Source organism: Egretta garzetta, unplaced genomic scaffold (assembly GCF_000687185.1).
Source record: "Egretta garzetta isolate BGI_Z169 unplaced genomic scaffold, ASM68718v1 scaffold360, whole genome shotgun sequence".
Classification (NCBI taxonomy): Eukaryota; Metazoa; Chordata; class Aves; order Pelecaniformes; family Ardeidae; genus Egretta; species Egretta garzetta.
In genome coordinates, this window is record NW_009258261.1 from 2,541,693 (window position 1) to 2,562,243 (window position 20,551).

Here is a 20,551-nt window from a genome sequence, read left to right on the forward strand (position 1 = left end):
AGTAACGGCCGCCTCCGCAGGTTTTGAGAAGCCCTCGGCCATCCAGCAGAGAGCCATCAAGCAGATCATCAAGGGGAGAGACGTGATCGCCCAGTAAGTGGGGCTGCTGGCGAGGGGGCGAGGACGCGGCCTGCTCGCGGGTGGGCCAGGCGTGTGCCCTGAGGGGGTTGCAGGCCCCGGGCGCGGGGGGTCTCAGTCACGCTCGCTGCGTGAAGCTGGAAGCGAGATCTGGCACCCGTGGTCCTCGGCTGCTGTTTGGCAGAATTAGGGAAGTCACATCATGAGCGAAACAGGGTGAAATTGGCTAACTTGCACATAGACTGTGATCTTAACAGTTGTTAACGTCAAAGTTTGTTAGGTTTAGGTATGGAACTGTAATAATGACGTAACAACTGTTAAGATCATAGTCTAAGTTTGTTAGGTTTAGGTATGGAACTGTAATAAAGATTCAGCCAAGATACTGTGTTTGCTCAATGAATAGGGCTCTGAGACTCTTGGGAATGTTTTGCAGCAAAGCCAGGGAAGTATAGAGACAACTACGGTCTCAGTCAAGGGAAAAAGCAAGCGGAAGAAAATCTGTTATGTCTCTAGAGACAAAGATGGATATGCATCCCACTGAAAAACATCCTTTCTAGGTCACTAGTGGGAATTGCTAGCCTTCCAAATGGGCTTATCTACCATTTACTTTAAAAGAAAAAAAAAAAATGTATGACAAATAGCAAAAGTCTGGTAAGGAGTAAACCTGCCAGAGCTGGGGGCCGTGCAACAGCATGCGCTGTCCCTGATATTGCAGTTCTTAAAGCTGTTCTCAAAGACTGCAGGTCACGCTGCGATCAAACCAAACTTTGTCAAATACAGTTAGTAATATTGACTTCTTTGCAATGAAGGAGTGGCAAAAAGCAGAGGGGTGGAATATATTAAAATTGCTTATATTACTTGTCCAGACATCCAGAGTATTCACTAAACATCTGTTTCTCAGGTCACAGTCAGGAACAGGGAAGACAGCAACGTTCTCCATCTCTGTTCTGCAGTGCCTGGATATACAGGTAATTTCGTAGCACATGCTAAATATGTTTTTTAACTAAATCAATAGAGTCTTCATCATAAAAGCCTTCATTTGTAGCTTGAATAAATGAAGCTTTACATTGAAATTTTTAAATTGTAAGCAGTGAACTTCAGACAAACTACTGACTGAAAATTTCACCAGACTCCACTCTGTAACAATTTAACTGTAAAACCCACTTTGGCAAAATAAGCTCAGATCAAGTCTTGTAATTACGAAGTTGACTTTAACAGCTGACCTCGTTCACATACTTATTAGAAGGCTAAATTAATTTCTCAGCAGGCAGAATTGTCCTCAAACAGTCCTAATAGCATCAGCAACCTGTCTGAACATCGGCGCGCATTGCTCAGAATCAAAGGGTTTTGACAAATGTTTGCTTTTGTTCTAGTCAGACGTACTGTGTCCATCCGATTGCTTTTTAAGTATAACCTGAATGTGTAGATGCTGTTGAATAAAATAATGATTTTTTGTGGGCCAGTACCCTTTTAAACAGAGCTTAAATTGTTACTCGCCTGTCACTGCCTGGGGACATAAAAATAAATATTGCATGTTCAAAATTAAAAGGTCACCTTTATGCTTAATTTCTGTAAAGTACTCATAATATTTTTCAAATGTGACACTTTGAAACATTATTTTGGAATCCTTGTGCAATGCAAGGTTTTTATCTAAACTGAACATATGAAATTAAAAGTTACCTGTTTTGAATTAGTTTCTATTCTTTTGCAAGAAAAGTACACGTTTTTGTAATTGTTTTCAGAATTTAGGTTGGAATGAAAAATGAACTATCAAAGAACCGCTTAAGTGCTGTTTTGTCAAAAGTAACTTAATTAAGTGTAAACACTCTGTGTGAGAGCAGTTTTCTAGGTGTACTAACCCTTGAAAACACTAGGTTTTAGCACAAAATTCTATGATTAATCCTTCAGATCAGACATTTCAGAGTACTGTGGGATCCATAGCCTCTGTTATGCTTGGATGATACCTGCCCTTTGATTAACTGCCATGTGATCACCTTTTTTAATCAGGTTCGTGAGACCCAGGCATTGATCTTGGCACCAACTCGGGAGCTGGCTGTACAGATTCAGAAGGTAGGAGCATTTAAATCGCCATCTGTAAAGTACTCACAAGGCCTGGTGCCGATTCTCAGGTGTTCCCCGGTGCAGCTCAAAGCACGGCATCTGTTTTCTTTCTGTTCCTGAAAGGAATAACAAATTCTGATAAAGGGCTGTTTTGCTCATCTGCCTTATATCCGTTCTTGCTTACATGACTATGTTGGCTAGCAGTCTTAAGGTTTTATGCACTCCTCGCTAAACTTTTAAGGACAGCACTTGTGATCCCTGGGGAACTGAGTTCCCAGTGTTTGAAAGCCTGCTGTTGAGGAGGCTTGGGTAACAGACATAAAGAAAAAAATCCCTCTAACTGCTTTTGGTTTTATCTCTCTCAAAAACCCACCGTATGGCTATGCAGACCTGCATCTCTTCACAAATACAAACTTCGTGAGAGCTCAGTTAATTAATCCATTCCTTTGTATCAACACAGGGTCTTCTTGCTCTGGGGGACTACATGAATGTCCAGTGTCATGCCTGCATTGGGGGGACCAACGTGGGCGAAGATATCCGAAAACTGGATTATGGGCAACATGTTGTGGCTGGCACTCCAGGCCGTGTGTTTGGTAAGGAAATGTGGGAGGCTACATCACCTCCAGGTTCAGACCTGAGTTGAGCCTGGGATTCTTGTGCAACATTTGTGCGCTTAGATTTGAAATAGCGTGAAATTTACATTTATCATGACACCATGAATTTAACATTAAGTATGACAAGGTAACAGCTTCCTGTAGTAATAGCTAGAAAAGACTAGAGAGAAATCAACAGGGGTAGTATTTAGATCTTCTCTGTTTGTATTTTGCTTTTTATTGTCCAAGTGTTTATATGGCAGCATGGGAACAAAGAGTATTTTTTAAACAGAAAATATTACAGTCCCAGGAAATACTTCAGAATCTTGGAGGAGATAGGAGCTGGGTCTATCTGAATATCAAAGTTAGGTCCACATTTTCTGTGCACTGGCCATCACTCTCTCTTTGTTAAATCAGGTGCGCTTGCAGCTGGTACTTTCTGGTTTCATTGCGTGAAGATTTTTATATTTACTGTTCATGGCAGTTACCACAGTGATAGTGTTAGCCTTCAAGCTCACGTCTTCTGGATCTCTGAGAAATAGGAGCACTTTCTTACACAGTGTTGTGGTTTAACCCATAGGCAGGTAGCTGAACACGACACAGCCTCAGTGGGATGGGAGAGAGAATCCAGAAAAAAATGTAAAACCCATGGGTTGAGATAAAGACAGTTTAATAAAAGAATAACAATAATAATGGTAATAGAATATACAAAATATACAAAACAAGTGATGTAATACTGTTGATATGACATATAGCAATCATTATAATTATGATATATAGTATTATACAGCAATTAACATCATACAGTTCAGTTCATTGGCTATTTTCACCCAAAATCAAATCCCCTTGAGGTACACATTGGACTTCCCCATCCTTCTGCATCATCCACCAAGTGCACCCAGGTCCTTGAGCAAAAGCAATCCCACAAATGGGCTTGCCTTTGCCTGAAGCAGGAATAACCCAGACTCTTCCCAGCATATCTTTTACATGCACTACAGGGACTTTATCCCCCTCTACAGTACGTAAGAGGTTTGATTGAGCAGGGCCAGCTCAGTTGGTAGATCCTCTAGTGTTGACTAACCAGGTGGCTTTTGCTAAATGCGTATCCCAGTGTTTGAGCATTCTACCACCCATTGCTCTCAGTGTAGTCTTAACAGTCCATTGTATCATTCAGTTTTCCTGGAGGCTGGTGCGTGATAGAGGATGTGATATACCCACCTGATGCCATGCTTTTTGGCCCATTTGTCTATGAGGTTGTTTCGGAAATGAGTCCCGTTGTCTGACTCAGTTCTTTCTGGGGTGCCATGTCTGCCATAGGACTTGCTTTTCAAGGCCCAGGATAGTGTTCCGAGCAGTGGCATGGGGCACCAGGGTATGTTTCCAGCCATCCGGTGGTTGCTTCCACCACGGTGAGCACATAGCGCTTGCCATGGCGGGGTTGTGGGAGGGTGATATAATCGATCTGCCAGATCTGCCAGGCCTCTTCATATTTATATTTCAGCCACCATCCTCCATACCAGAGAGGCTTTAACTGCTTGGCTTGTTTGATTTCAGCACATGTTTCACATTCATGGATAACCTGTGCAATAGTGTCCATGGTCAAGTCCACCCCTCGATTATGAGCCCGTCTGTATGTTGCATCTCTTCCTTGAGGGCCTGAGGTGTCATGGACCCACTGAGCTAGAAGTAGTTCAGCCTTATGTTGCCAGTCCAGATCCACCTTAGCCACTTCAATCTTAACAGCTTGATCCACCTGCTGGTTGTTTTGACGTTCTTCAGTGCCCCAGTTCTTGGGTTCTTGAGCATCTATATGACGTACTTTTACAACCAAGTTCTCTACCTAGGCAGCAATATCTTGCCACAGTGTGGCAGCCCAGATGGGGTTGCCTCTGCGCTGCCAACTGCTCTGCTTCCATTGCTGCAACCACCCCCCAGGGTATTTGCCACCATCCCTGAGTCAGTATAGAGATAGAGCACTGGCCATTTTTCTCATTCAGCAATATCTAAAGCCAGCTGAATGGCTTCCACCTCTGCAAACTGACTCAATTCACTTTCTCCTTCAGCAGTTTCTGCGACTTGTCGTATGGGACTCCATACAGCAGCCTTTCACCTCTGATGCTTTCCCACAAGACAGCAGGACCCATCAGTGAACAGGGCATATTGTTTCTCATTTTCTGGCAGTTTATTGTACAGTGGGGCCTCTTCAGCACATGCCACCTCTTCCTCTGGCAATATTCCACGTTCTTTACCTTCTGGTCAGTCCATGATCACTTCCAAGATTCCTGGGCGACTGGGGTTTCCTATTCGAGCTTGCTGTATAATCAGTGCGACCCACTTACTCCACATAGTATCAGTTGTATGATGTGTAGAGGAGACCTTCCTTTTGAACATCCAGCCCAGCACCGGCAGTTAGGATGCTAGGAGGAGCTGTGCTTCAGTACCACTCACTTCTGAAGCAGCTTGAATGCCTTCATATGCTGCCAATATCTCTCTTCCAGTTGGAGTATAGCGGGCCTCGGATCTTCTCTATCCCTGACTCCAAAACCATAGGGGTCGGCCTCGAGCCTCTGCTGGTGCTTTCTGCCACAGGCTCCAGGTAGGGCCATTCTCCCTGGCTGAAGTGTAGAGCACGTTTTTTACATCTTGCCTTGCCCAGATCAGCCCAAGGGCTACTGCATGAACTATCTCCTGTTTAATTTGTTCAAAGGCTTGTTGTAGCTCAAGGCCCCATTTGAAATCATTCTTCCAGATCAATTGATAGAGAGGGCTTACTATCAGGCTGTAATTTGGGATATGCATTCTCCAAAAACTCACAACGCCCAAGAAAGCTTGTCTTTCCTTTTTGCTAGTTGATAGAGACATGGCTGTTATTTTGTTGATCATGTCCATTGGAATTTGATGACGTCCATCTTGCCATTTTATTCATAAAAACTGGATCTCCTGTGCAGGTCCCTTGACCTTACTTTGGTTTATGGCAAAACTGGCCTTCAGAAGGATTTGGACCATTTTCTTCCCTTTCTTGAAAACTTCTGCTGTATTGCCTCACACAATGATATCATCAATGTATTGTAGGTGTTCTGGAGTCTTACCCTGTTCCAGTGCAGTCTGGATCAGTCCATGGCAAATGGTAGGGCTGCATTTCCACCCATGGGACAATCAATTCCAGGTGTACTGGATACCCCTCCAAGTGAAAGCAAACTGCCCTGCACTCTGCTGCCAAAGGGATTGAGAAAAACACATTAGTGATACGAATTGTGGCATACCACTTGGCTGCCTTTGACTCCAGTTCTTACTGAAGTTCTAGCACGTCTGGCACAGCAGCACTCAGCGATGGCGTGACTTCATTCAGGCCACAATAGTCTACTGTCAGTCTCCAGTCTCCATTAGATTTTTGCACTGGCCATATGGGACTGTTGAAGGGTGAGCAAGTCTTGCTGATCATTCCTTGGCTCTCCAGTTGATGAATCTGCTTATGGATGGGAATCAGGGAGTCTCGGTTGGTACAATATTGCTACCAGTGCACTGTTGTGGTGGCAGTCAGCACCTGTTCTTCAACCCTCAGCAACCCCACAACTGAAGGGTCCTTCGAGAGACTGGGCAGGGTAGACAGCTGCTCTAATTTCTTCTGCCTCCAAGGCAGCTATACCAAAAGCCCACTGGTACCCTTTTTGGTCCTTGAAATACCCTCTCCTGAGGTAGTCTATGCCAAGGATGCGTGGAGCTTCTGAGCCAGTCACAATGGGGGGCTTTTGCCACTCATTCCCGGTTAGGCTCGCTTAAGCCTCCAATACAGTTAGCTGTTGAGATCCTCCTGTCACTCCAGAAATACAGATGGTTCTGCCCATGTATAACTTGATGGCATTAGGGTACACTGTACACTGGTGTCCACTAGAGCTTGATACTCCTGTGGGTCTGGTGCCAGGCCATCAAATCCACACAGTCCAGTAAACACGGTTGTCCTTTTCCTCCACCTGGCCAGAGGGCCCCTCTAGTCTTGGTCACAGTTGCTCATGTTTTGTATATATGAGTCAGGAGTTCCTTCACCACAATCAGAAATAAGATCAGCCTTTCTATTCTGTCTGAAAAAACTGCAATCTACTCCGTCTCTGGAAATTGGAGCAGTAAGTTTCCTGGAAGAGCCCCCTTTTGTGATTGTTTTTCTTTGCAACTTGCATACCTGTGCCTCTAGGGTCAAGGTAGGTTTTCCATCCGATTTCCTCATGTCCTCTCCATGGTCACACAGGTAAAATCGTAGGGTGCCCAGTGGTGTGTACCCTCGATATCCTTTTTCTTGAGTAGAGGGACGCTTACTCCTAATGGCTGAGATATACTGGTCCATACAGGTGGGGAGTAGGACATACCCTCTTTCAGTTGCTGGACCTCCTAGGGCAGTTTTTCCACAACATTGATGAAGGAGGAAGAGATACTTTCTTCATATTCCTGGAGTAGGCTAGCAACTTCATCCACCATCAGTTCACTTCACCTTTCCAGTTCAGTATTGCCAATGAGTTGGCATATGATGCTGGTGCACTTCTGCCATATGGGTCATGCGCACCAGACCCATCTGGATCTTTGGGTAACTGCTCATTGTTCAGGTCGCTATAAATCACCTCCAGGACAGCTAATGCCCTCAGGTACTGGATGCCTGTCTCCAAGGTGGTCCATTTGCCTGGGCGATATATATCTTCCTTGAAGGGATACCTTTCCTTCATGGCTGACAGGAGTCGCCTCCAGAGGCTGAGGACTTGTGCCCCTTTTCCAATTGCTTTGTCAATGCCCTCTTCCCTAGAAAGGGATCCCAGCTGCTTGGCTTCCTTACCCTGTAGTTCCGGGCTATTAGCCCCATTATCCCAGCATCAGAGCAGCCAGGTGACAGTGTGCTCGCCTGGATGATGGCTGAAATCTTTTTGCGTATCTCGCAGCTCATTCAAGGATAGGGATCAGGTGGTTCTGTCTCATTTATGAGTTCCTCCTCCTCCTCCTCTACTTGTGATGGCCCTATTTTTTCATCCTCCTTTTCTAAATAAGCTGATTTTCAGTTCTAAGATTTCTTCTTGTGTATAGGGGCAACTGATACCAGCACAGGTTGGTTCCCTGGTTCAGCCACAACGCCTGTGACCAGGGTTTGAATGGCCACAGTGCCTGTTGTGGAAGTTGGAGTAGCTGCAGTGCCTGTCACCAGGGTTTGAGTAGCTACAATGCATGTTGCCAGGATTGGAGTAGCTGCAATGCTGCGGGAGTTTGAGTAGCTACAGTGCCTGTCGCCGGAGCTGATCTTTGGATAGTATTCTTAAGTAATTGTTTAACCCTGAGTAAAACCTGAACCACATTCAGGAGATATAGCAATACGAACATACTGGTCTGAACATCCCAAGGATATTCAAAATTCTCAAGAGCTGTCGTAATTAGCCTGGAGAAGAAGGGGAAGATGGAGTAAGGTGTCTCCCCTGTAGGTTGGTTCTCCGAGGAGAAAAAGTAAAAAGTATAATTATTAATAATTCCAAATAGATGGCTCCAAAATGCAGAGGTGAAGGACATGCTGAATACAAATAAGAAGTTGATCTCATGACCAATAATTTTATCATAGCATAAGCCAGTATTAGACAGTGCAGCAAAGTGTTAGCCTTAATACACCTGCTGTAGGGGATAACCAGCACCACAGGGAGTGCATACAGCAGGTAAGGTGTTACATAGCACAACTCTTGAGAGCAAATAAAACAACGTTGCAACCAGTGGCTATTACACGAATATAATGAATGCTTATCACAAATTCATTTTAACATGCTCTGGTCAGATCTGTCATTATCTCAATCCTTCAGGCCCCACATTGGGCACCAAAAAGGACTGCCACGGTTTAACCTGGCAGGCAGCTGAACACCACCCAGCCACTCGCTCAGTCCCCACCTCCTCAGTGAGATAGGGGAGAGAATCAAAAAAAAAAAAATTAAAAGCCATGGGTTGACATAAAGGCAGTTTAATAAAAGAATAATAATAATAATGGTAATAGAATATACAAAATATACAAAACAAGTGATGCTCAATGCAATTGCTCACCACCCGCTGACCCAGCCCATCCTGAGCAGTGATCACTCTCCCTGCCCTGGCCAACTTCCCCCGAGCATGACGTCCTATGGTCTGGAATAGCCCTTTGGCCAGTTGGGGTCAGCTGTCCTGGCTGTGCCCCTGCTCAGCAACAACGAAAGCATCAGTGTGTTGTCAACATTCTTCTAGTACTGAATCCAAAACACAGGACTATGCAAGCTACTAGGAAGAAAATTAACTATCCCAGCCAAAACCAGGACACACAAGCACCTGTCACTGGGAGAACATAGAGCTCCACAAGCGAAAAAAAAAAAACAAAAAAATTAGCAGCTGCTGAACTGGGCTAGCTTTGAACAGCACACTAATAGCAAATGGTTTTCTGTTGCAGTATTAAGGGGTTACACAAAGCCATATGCTCTTTCAAACAAAAGGATGAGGATTTGCCCAGCCTGTTAATGAAAAGTTCATGCAGCATTTTGCGTTTCTCGCATCCAGCTGCGGTTACTGTGGGTGACTGGGTCACCCATCCTGTGCAGTTAGCAAATAGCATCCCACGACTTGGACTCTCAGAGCTTCCCTGCAGTCAGTGCTCCCTTAGCTGGGCTGCAGAGACGTCCCCTGAGCTTGCAGGGTGCAGTGGGCATGCTGTGGCCCTTGGATGTGCCTTCTGTCACCAAACACCAGGCTCTGTTGGCAACAGGGGAAGCGTCTGTCCCTCCTGCACCAAAATGCCCTGACAATGGCAGGGAGCAGTGTAGGCTCGCTTGCTTCCAGAGCCTTTTCATCTTACAAAGTGAAATCTTACAGATATGATTCGTCGTCGAAGTTTAAGGACTCGTGCCATCAAAATGCTGGTTCTGGATGAAGCAGATGAAATGCTCAATAAAGGTAAAATATTTGCCTCCCTTTTACTTCCCTTCTTCTCACCTCTTTGAGATTCCAGGGTGTCCCAGCTGGCAGTCACCCTTCTAAAAACTGTTTATGTCAAAGTTAGACAACTATAGTTAATTATAGTTTAACCTGTTACAGCCTACTTACTGAATATGCCTTGTCTGGTTTAGTCATAGTGTCCTTTTCAATAATTAAAAATTCTTGTGCACTACCTTTCATACTTTACTGTGTACCATGGCCACATTGTAGTGGGTTTGGGAAAATTAAGAAGAGATGAGCAGTATGTGACACTGGCTTTGAGTTACTGATTCACTCATTAATGTTCATTTCATAGCATAGACCCAATACTGAATTCCGGATCAAATTGTGAAAGAGCAGGATATTCAGGAGAAAGATGTGCTTAACTGTTCTGTGCTACTTGATTTGCTTTTCAGGTTTCAAGGAGCAGATTTATGATGTGTACAGATACTTGCCTCCAGCTACACAGGTGGTTCTGATCAGTGCCACATTACCTCATGAAATTCTAGAGATGACCAACAAATTCATGACAGACCCTATTCGCATCTTGGTGAAACGGTGAGTTTCCTTGGAAAGAACAGGAGCTCTTTGAGTTGGTCCAGCCCTGGGCAGTTCACTGTATTAACTGATTTAAATGTGCAGAGTCTCTCACATTCTTTCTCACTATTGTGGCTTGTCTGGCTGTTTGCAGACATCCTCATGTCCTGTTTTCCATCAGAGGCTGACTCCTCTCTCTGACTTTATACTCATCCAGTTCTGTTTGCTGCTGCTTAACCTGACTGCCCCCCACCCCCTCATCTTCCCCATACATAGCAGTCTCTTCTGGAAATCCATCTTTCACACCTACCCAATTCTTGTGCTCCTCCAGAGAATTTTCATAGGCCTCCTCCATTAATTTGCTATTATATAGCAAGCCAAGAAAGCCTTTCGCTGACTGGTCCTGAATGCCCTTGGAAGCGTCTGGTGGTGTCACAGGTCTTTGTGCACTGGAACTCAGCAGGAGTCAAGTGTAGGCAACCTGACAGGAGGAACCTCCCTCTTGCCTGATCTCTTACACTGCCCAATTTGCCTTTCTTCAGACTCTTGTCAAGAAGCTTGAATGTAAAAATAATGAGAACAGAAATGTTTCCCTTTGAAACTGTCTGTCTAGAGCAGAGAGGGTACCCCAGGAGTTCTGGTCTCTTGCATGGGTCGCATTGGAGGTCCTTCTTAGAGCAGGCTTCTCCAGGGACTTTCTAGAGCAACTTGGACTTGTGATTAGACCCAGCAACCCACAGCGCAGAGGTGTGATGTCTGCTGACCCTTCTAACTGCATTCTATGTTTTCACCTACTTGTGGTGTGGTATAGCTGTTGTTCTTCCCTACAGTGATGAATTGACCCTTGAAGGAATCAAGCAGTTTTTCGTGGCTGTGGAGAGGGAAGAATGGAAGTTTGACACCTTGTGCGATCTCTACGACACACTCACAATCACCCAGGCTGTCATCTTCTGTAACACCAAGAGAAAGGTACAGCTGTCATCAGACGGGCACAGTACTTTCAGAGGAGAATGCTGGGACAAACCCAGTTAAGAGGTCTGGCTGTTTCCCCGCTTGGGAATAGTTCAGTAAGAGTAGAAGTTAAACATTTGTCTTTGGGATGTGCCAGGCAGACCTGGTACAGTTGGCTTTTCAGAGAAGTAGAACTGAGTAGGTAAGAATGTGCTTGTTCTTCTAATTGCTTATAATCCCTGAAACAAAACCATACTTTCTGAATAAATACCCTTAATTCCTTTCAGGGCTCGTGGAGCTCTGTGTCATATAGCCGATTGATGCTTTGTAAGGATTATTTACTTTAGCTCCAGAGTGCTTGTTAAAGTGTCTGTCAGTCCGTACCAGCATATGTCTCTGCAAACATTCTCCAAGCACAGCTAGCACATTTGGCTGTCCTGAGGAAAGCGCTAACCCAGGCTGCTTGGCTGTATGCACAGGTGGACTGGCTCACAGAGAAGATGAGAGAAGCCAACTTCACCGTTTCATCCATGCATGGGGACATGCCACAGAAGGAGAGAGAGTCCATTATGAAAGAGTTCAGATCTGGCGCAAGGTAAATGCCTTAAACAGCGTTGCTTACAGCGTTGCTACCTCTGGGCAGGATTTCTTCCAGTGTCTGAAGAGCACGTGCCGCAGAAACCCATAAAACCTCTCCTTGTTCAGCTCAAATTAGGAAGAGCTCTGATCCCCATCTGTCCCCCTGTGATGTTGGGAGATTGCCACTTTTCAAAAAGGGATGCTCATACTTAGAGGCATAGAATTAGTCTGTTTTATTTTGCTGAAGAGGTTGGGAGTTGCTGCACTTAAAAGAAGTCAAGGGAAAAAAAATATTTGAGTTCTGTCCTGTATTTTAACTCTTAGCTAAGAGCATCATATTCTTTCTGAAAGATCAGAGCTGTCTTGGTATTGTCTGTCTTCACTGAAGTTGGGTGATGCTGCATGGAACAGCTTTCCTTGAAGCAGAAGCATGGATGCTACTGGTGTGCTGTGAGGAGGGAGGAGCACAGAATAGCAGGGGATGCCCTGTGCTGGAGACTACAACTTCCCAGCTCTCACACCCACTTCAGTGGGGTGGAACAACCATAACTGTCCCTTTCTCTTTGCAGCCGAGTCCTTATTTCAACAGATGTTTGGGCTAGAGGCCTGGATGTGCCTCAGGTGTCCCTGATCATTAACTACGACTTACCCAACAACAGAGAACTCTACATACACAGGTAAGCTCAGCCTTCACATGGGGGAGTGTGGCTGGGCTACCCTTCCCCAAGGTGGCTCCGTTCTCTCTTTCCTTCTGCCCCCACAGAATCGGACGGTCAGGCAGATACGGCCGAAAAGGTGTAGCGATCAACTTTGTGAAGAATGATGACATCCGCATCCTGCGAGACATTGAGCAGTACTACTCTACCCAGATAGATGAGATGCCCATGAATGGTGAGTGCAGGCCAGCCCCAGTGAGGCCGCTGCCTCTCCAGTTGGGAACTGGTGTGCTGCATCTGAAAGAGAAATGCCAGGTGCTTTGTTTTGCCACATGCCTCGTTCCCAAGCCTGACCCCTCTTTGCTTCCCCTGGGGGCGATCGTGGGAACAGCAGTTGGTGTGTTGTACTGCTGGGCTGTGGCTCTCGGCACACTTGGTGCATACTTACATTCTCTCGTTTCCTCTCATTTCAGTTGCTGATCTTATCTGAAGGTCCGTGTTTGGTAGTCTCCGTAATTCTGTTTTGGACCCCCATCCTTTTATCATATGTTCTTGAGTTGATCTGCACTTGGGAACTTGTGTAAATAATGTCTTTACTCCCACCCATGTTTTTCAATAAAAAAAAGAAGTTTTACCATAACCTGTGCTTAATTACTTTAACCCCAGATAGTAACAGGCAGGGAGTTTTGAGATACTGCCATACTTGGCTAGCACAATCAAAAAACCATTTGACACTCAGTATATCTAGATTCATAAAACACAGGGCTTCCTGTTCTCCACCCTTTCATTATCGCTGTGGCATGCTACCCGATGTACCTTTTACTTTCCTTAACTTGACTCTAAAGATCAGCCCTCTGCAGGAGAAATCTCTGGCCTGTCCCCAGCCTGCTCGAACAAAATAGTTGCAAGATATCCAGAAAAAACATTCTGTTGTTTATGCCTTTCTGGAGCCAGAAATCACATCACTTGTGGCTTTGGATGAGTATTTCACCTCCCAAGGAACCCAGGGACACTTGAGCAGACGCTTGTGAGGGCAAGTACTTCTTTAACGCGATGCCAGCTGGAGGAACACGTTCTAACCAGCATGTCCTGACGTAACAGTAAGAGCAGCTATTGTTTATCTTGATGCCTTCTCCATCCCTTTCTGATGCTATAGCTTGTTACAGCTGCCCAGTCATCGCACCTAACCAGTCTCCCTTCAGCATCATGCTGTACTTTGCCAGCCATAGTATCTTCCATGTAGCTTTCCTAATCAGCTCTCCTGAATCCTTCTTGAGGCAAGAGGTGGCCAGAGCTATACTGCCAGTGTGGGGTAATTCACTGTATTTTACTCTATGCTTTTTCTGTTAAATTGGGTTTTTTTTGCTTGCTCAGGGAGGAGAGGGGAAGCAAGGCCTTAGCACCACCACCAGTTTGCACAGAACTGGACCAGCTCTCAGAGCTCCTTTCCAGAGCTGGTAGCAGAATAGCCCTGGATAGAGGAAGTGAGCACCTTCTCTCTTCAATGCCTCTCTGTGTTCAACTAGTAAAGTCCCTTGGGTCCCTTGTACCTGCTCAGTGACAATCCTTATGTTCGTAGCAGTACATAGGCAAAAGTCAAGAAGTACTGGCTTTGTTTTACTAAGACCACTAGTTGTAAGGGGCTGCCTGATAGAGGGGAGCCTTCATGCCCCCATGTGCAACCAGCAGCAAGGCTGAGCCAGCATTCCCAGTGGGTGCACACACCCACCCCCCATGTGTGCTCGCACCACCCATACAGGTTGACCTTGAGCACTGGCACAAACAGCCCCAATATCCTCACCCTGTCCCTCACCAGCTGACAGGGATGAAGTCTGTTAGTGGGACACCAACACGCGCACGCAAGCTGTGTGTCCCTGCTGTAGCTGGGCAAGGAGGCACCGTTCATCCAGTAGCTGGCCTCTGGATCTCCAGTCTGCTGCAGTAGCTGGGACATGGACGCAGCCCACAGCCCCACTCCAGTTGCTGTTTCAGCCTACCCTTGCACACACCCATTGTGGACGCCCTCAGACACGTCTGTCCCATAACCAGCTCTTGGAGCCACTTTTGCTTCCAGTTGTCTCTCGCAGAGGGAAGCACACGCAAACAAATGGTCCCCACTGAACCCCAGACCCTGCCATGGTTAAGCCTGGACCCCCCTGGCGCCTCCAGTTGTCTCATTCATAAATAGATGTGAAGCAGCCCTAAGTCCAGGCTGGATACGATACCTGGCTCCCAGACCCCTTACCCTACTCTCCCAGGAAGAGGGCGAGAAATCGAGTTAACAGAGAAAACAGGACAGAGGTGGCCAGACAAGAACACTCACTAGCAACCTGTTGCCATGTGACCAGCCCCTTTCATCCCCTTTAATCGTTTCTTTCCCCAAAATCACCTTGGCCCTTCCCTTTTCCTACCTTTGATCCCTCCCACAGTCGAGGGCAGGGGGTTGCATTAATTCTGCAACTTCTTGGCAGAGTGTTCAGGAGCCCTGTTCCAGTCCTCTGCTAGAAGGGTGGAGTCTCTGTCCGCATCCTGGACAGAGTTCTGCTCTCACCATCACTGCCGAGCTCAGCCTCAACCCTGACTCACACCTTCCCGGAAAAGACAAGAGGCAAAGGCAAGCATTGCCCTCCGAGCCCGCTACGTGACCCTAGTCATTTGACTAATAAAGAGATTCATCACCAAAGCATTAGATTGTTTAAATAACAGTATTTAATCTGTACAGTTTGAGAGAAGATATCATAAAATGCAACATTCCTACCTCATCTTCAGCATCATTCACCTGGAGCTGAGCCCTCCTCTCCCGAGGGCAGGTAACCACCACTCCCCAGCAGTTCTTTATGGTACAAAAGTCACAGTGCAATTGCTTTAGTCCTAGACAGATATTTCCCTCACTCAGGAGAGGGGAGACTGATGAAGCTCAAATGTCGATGGAAATTTAGAAATGCGAAATAACCAGCTATTGCACACAGTCGTTTCCAGCTGAAAGTTAATTACTCAGCTGCCGTTACACCACACATCTGACAGTGCCTTAGTCAATACCGATTTAGTCAAGAGTGAAAATAGAGTGGGTGAACAAGATTCCAGAATGATACAGTTGTTGGAGGGCAGAAGCTGACAAGCAACTCCACAAGTCAAGCAGCGAGCTTCAGAATACCAGGAGGATTTCCTATACAGGGAGGGGCTATGAGCCAGACAGATGTCGTCTTTCAGAGACAAGCGTGAGAGGAACATCAGCTTCAGTAGAAGGCTATGAAGTACAACAGACAATTTGTTCATATAATTGTCAGGATAAGTATTTGACATAGTTTATGTAGCAGAATACATACTCAAACATCTTTTAAAAATAAGCACGGATTTCATTTCATATATACACAACTGATTTTAATCATGTACTGAAAATAAATTACAGGAAATAACTTTAAAATGCAACAGAAGACAAGAGTTTCACAACAAACATTCCCATTGATTTTCCCAAAGGGGTGAGAGATTGCAGTGCTCAAGGCATGTAAATATCACAAATATATCAAAAAACTCCAAATTGTTGATGCATTCACACATTTACATGAGCCACAAACATTCCTTTACAGGGACTGCACTTAGCTACCACAGAACCAGGTTTTGCCATAAACTACAAAACTTTGATACAAAATTGTATTTATATATTTATATTTCATATACATGCCCTATCTGTGATTTCTTAAAAAATAAAAACTAAACACACTGTACAGACAATCCTAACTCATTGCTTGGTAGCTGTAGGCAACGTTTTTGGATGGAATTTCTCCCCCAGTAGAATTAATGGCAATATTATATACATGAAGGCTAAACTGCAGAAAGAGACAGCTCATTCCGATATGCACCTCCCTTGGGACCAGGTCTGCGGGGTCGAGGCCAGACACCCTGCGCCCTGGCCCACTGCCTCCCTCACAAGTCAGTTCTGCCATCGGCAGCGTGAGGAACCAATACATGCGTTTGTGTAACACTGGTATAAAAGGCAATAAAGCAAGATACATACTGTGATGTAGTGGCTCTAATGGCTCCACCGACTTGATACACTCGATAGCAACGCTCGTTAGAGGTGGCGAGGGGATGTTGTGGAGCTGGGTACATTTGGCGAGAGCACACCTTATGTGGGTCTGATCATTACACTTCCCTGAAATTACCTCCACAGAGGACAGATTCCCACCGTAAGCCGGAGACTGCGTCAACTCAAACACTGGGGGAAGAGCCCTCCCCCCCACACCCCCCCAAACATACACGTACACGGTTCACCAGGACTCTACGTAAAACAGACACCCTCCCTCCCACCCCCAGCGGTCTCCATGGCACCAGCTTGTCTTAGAAGCAGAGCACTGACAAACTTACGCTTCCCAGGTGATGGCAGCAATCTGTGAAGCCAGTCACACTAAACTACTTCTACAGTTGATTGTAAACTTTGGTTTATTTTTATTTATTTATTTTTTAATTATTGAGTTCTCATGGTACAGCAAGCGTGTCTAAGATGAGAGGGCAGAGTTGAAGAGGAGATGAACTGTCAGTCTGTCTTTAGTCGGGCATGGTGAGACACCTGCTCCGTCAGGCCTGCTTTGATAGAGTTTTTTACAGACTGCCTCATATGATCCTCCATCAAATTATCACTCATGGGCTTCAACACCTGTGGAATGAGAAACGTGCAAAAGAAACAAAAAAATGAGGTAACCAAGGAAAATAAAATATAAAAAACACACAAAGAGATGAGACTTGAAGTAATGAAAAAAAAAAAACCTTAGAATGCTGAAGTCTGAGACAAACTGGCATGACTGAAAGAGAAATGAGTTTTGCTGCTACAGTAATGAGGTTAAGTCAGCCACATGCTATGAACACAAGTGATATCCCTCCTATACAGCAGTATTTCACTGAATTCAAACCACTTTACAGTTCCTAGAAGATGGATGTGCAATTCCATACCCTATATGCAGCATCAGTCTGGTATGGTTACAGCATTTACGCAGACCGGCCCAGACGGTCCAGCTTATTGTCCTATATGTGTTAAGTGTGAACACTTCAGATACAGAAAGAAAGTTAAAAATACTGGCTAGTTTTTCTTCTTGTTATTGTTGGATGAGAGTCGCTGTCGCGGCACTGATGTAAGAGCATGGCGAATTGTTCGGCGTCTAAGGACTTCAAAGAGTTTGGAAAACACCTAAAACACGAATTTAAGCTGTTAGGAAAAGCGGCTCTTAGAAAAGCAGCAGAAAAAGTCAATCAAGTTCAGTAAAAGAAACTGATTGTCATTAACTTCTCACCTTCCTGGGATTCCTCTGAAGCAAGGAGGGAAAAGAAAGGCAGAGATTCAGAAAAATCAATAGCAAGAACATGGTGTATACAATCCAAGTGACCCAGACAGGACCTGTAGGTGCTTTGCATATTATTGGTGACGTGCAACTGTAGCAACACAACCAGGAAGCTCTTTAGGAGACCACCTTCCTCTAGCCCACGGAAGGCCAGCTCCTGCTAGCATGAGCCAAGTTCTCCCCCTTCCAGGGAAGGTCAGCAGTCAAATCAAGCCTTACATGCTCTAGGTATCCCACAGCAGCAGCTGCACTCAGAGAGTACAAGTAGAACCAACACCTTCCACTTTTCTTGCAGTGCTCAAGCCCCAACCTCCAAAGCAAGAAGCTATGGTGGTACAGGAGAGCCTCAATTTTAATCACTAGTTAGGGGTGTAACTCAAAATTTAGTGATGCTCATTTTCCTCCTATTATTAGAAACCCGCTTTTTCCCATCCAGTGTAACCCACAGCCTTACCTGGTTGCTCAGACAGGCCGTGCGTACCACTGCCCATGGTGAGCCTTGAGCAGAGCCATTTTTCAGATACAGAAGAGCCTCTGTACAGAAGGCTCCAGTTAGTCATTTTTCTCGTGCCTTGTAGGACCCATTTTAATGTCATCTCAGGTAAGTTCAGTGAGCCCTTTATTTCTAGTAACAACAGCACCATTCTGCTAACCACAACATCTCCCTTCTGCTGGCACTGGACATAGCTACTCAGAATGCTCGAAACACTACCTGTAAGTTGGTGAGGAATTCTCTACGTTGGCTTTACTGGCACAGCTGTGTCAAATGGATTCAGGCAGCAAAATGTCTATCACAGAAGGCTTTCTCCTCCAGCTTTGGTACTCTGACACTCATGACATCTTTTCTTTCAGGATTTTGTCTGGCAAGAATTTCCTGCTACAGCAGTTGCACCAACTGACACTGTCACAGACAACACAAGTCTTCCTGAAGGAAGAAACCTGCTGTACATCCTCTCGCAGCAGTTGCTGCAAGTCATCAGCCAGTTGTCTCTGAGGTCAAATTACCCTCCAGTGTCACACCACCAGGTGATGTGAGGGAGGGCAGCAGCATTTTGCCTTCCCCATTTGTTGCACCACCTGAGATATTTTATCCACCACATCCATAGGGCAAGTTTATCACTTTAAACATACCTTTCAAAGCAGAATTCCTTGCTCTGAAAAAGTAGCAAGATTTTTAAAGAGTCCCTCTACTCTTTACCGTCCAAGCATCTAGTAAGTAACACTTTTTTGATAATATCTTAACATTTGTTTAACATTCTTTGTGTGCAGCATCTCTTACTGAAGAGAGCAGTCACACTTCTGAGCTGATTTTCCCTTTGGCAGCATTCTCCACTAGGTCTAGACCAGCTTTTCACTCACAGCACTGAACAGAAACTGTTTGATATGTCTGCTCAAGAAAGGAAGATTTGGCATTAAAAACTGATACCAACCTGTTCCCATATAGCTTCAGCGATCTGATCAATGGCTGTTCCAACTTCTCTGAATTCCCCAGAGTACTTAACGTATGCCCAAGTACAAAACGATATAAGAGCCATCCCCAGCACGAGATTACACAGGGTAGCTATGGAGTTCATACCAAGGAACCCAGTCAGTCCTGAGATTATATACATGGCAAACATGACTGCAAATAGAGTGGCAGGTGTACGAGCAGCATAAAAGATGTTTTTGCCATCATTGTGCTTCACAAAGTTTGCATAGATCTCGTCGATTTCCACTTCAAGCTGTTCCTGGTAGCGACGACAGAACTCCTCCCCTCCCATCTTCTTCACCAAGCGGAACTGCCTGACAGCTGACTCTCTGAAATCCTGGTGCTTCCGCTCAAGGTCCGATGGGGCAATGTAAGGCTTATCTCCCCCACAAACCTGTTAGAGCAATAAGAGATGAGGTCATCACACTCTGAGTATATTCTGCTGTACAGAAAGCAAACCTGCCTGCCCCTCGCTGACCCCCTCTCAAGCCAGCAGACTGCCTCCTGCAGCTTTCTTGGCCCTGTAAGCTCCAGAGTCCTGTCTCTAGCAAAGCAGCTAAAGGCACTTTGCATCATGGCACAGCAAGAGCCTTATCTGTCTAATCACATACAGAGCTATAGCATGTGGCTGAACTCATTTTCAACTGTTCCCTTTGGGCAAGCCCAGAAGGACAGGACATTAGCCACACATACATTCCTGTTATGAAAAGGTGAAATAAAGGAACACCTGGAGGCAGAGAAAGCTTCACTTGAGGAAGGGTAAGGAGAACTCTGAAGCCCTCCCTCTCAGCTTTTTACTCCTGGCCACTCATCAGTGAGAAGGTCAGCGCAGAACTTGGACAAACAGGGTAGATTTTGCCCACTCAGCAAGTTTATTCCTGTTTATTGCTGCCACTAGCAGGCTCCATGGAACTTACCAGGTAACATGAATTAACAAGAACCAGTTGCTGACATCTTCAGCCTATTCTTCCCTAGACTGTCCTTGATTCTGTTGTGAGAGTACATTTCTGCTGAAGGGATGAGACCATGGACTCAAATGGATACCCCATGATGTGGAGACCCACCATCTTCCTCTCCGTCAATCAGCATGGGTACAAAAATTATTAGACTCCATCCAAGGATTTCTACTCTGCAAGACTGATTTCTAACCTCTTGAGGACTATGATGAGAGATTACCTAGCCATCAGAGACATATATATGGCAGATCAGCTCCAGCTCCTCCAGACCCTCACATTCAGACTATGTCTAAGACCTGAAGATTCTTTCCAGATGATGTCAAACAACAGCTTTCCCTCTCCTGCCTCAAGGTAGTCTTATCGCAGCGCTTGTCTTCCGATGTCTTGA

The 20,551-nt window shown here is 45.4% G+C and overlaps 2 protein-coding genes across 4 annotated transcripts in view; one reads left to right on the plus strand and one right to left on the minus strand.

Moving 5' to 3' along the window:
- EIF4A3 (eukaryotic translation initiation factor 4A3) overlaps positions 1–13,504 on the plus strand; it is a 15,881-nt gene extending 2,377 nt beyond the window's left edge. The window contains exons 2-12 of the mRNA XM_035895689.1: positions 3–93; positions 980–1,046; positions 2,086–2,148; positions 2,600–2,732; positions 9,582–9,662; positions 10,100–10,241; positions 11,051–11,189; positions 11,651–11,766; positions 12,320–12,427; positions 12,514–12,641; positions 12,880–13,504. Coding sequence (XP_035751582.1) covers positions 3–93; positions 980–1,046; positions 2,086–2,148; positions 2,600–2,732; positions 9,582–9,662; positions 10,100–10,241; positions 11,051–11,189; positions 11,651–11,766; positions 12,320–12,427; positions 12,514–12,641; positions 12,880–12,896 — 1,085 coding nt within the window. The 3' untranslated portion in view covers positions 12,897–13,504. The remainder of the gene's footprint in view (positions 1–2; positions 94–979; positions 1,047–2,085; positions 2,149–2,599; positions 2,733–9,581; positions 9,663–10,099; positions 10,242–11,050; positions 11,190–11,650; positions 11,767–12,319; positions 12,428–12,513; positions 12,642–12,879) is intronic.
- A 3,215-nt stretch (positions 13,505–16,719) lies between these two features.
- Positions 16,720–20,551, minus strand: part of ATL2 (atlastin GTPase 2) — a 38,817-nt gene continuing 34,985 nt past the window's right edge. For all 3 annotated transcript variants that reach the window (XM_035893814.1, XM_009644563.2, XM_035893873.1), the window contains 2 exons: positions 19,170–19,601; positions 16,720–17,060 (listed from right to left, as the gene is read on the minus strand). In XM_035893814.1, coding sequence (XP_035749707.1) covers positions 16,941–17,060; positions 19,170–19,601 — 552 coding nt within the window. In that variant the 3' untranslated portion in view covers positions 16,720–16,940. The remainder of the gene's footprint in view (positions 17,061–19,169; positions 19,602–20,551) is intronic.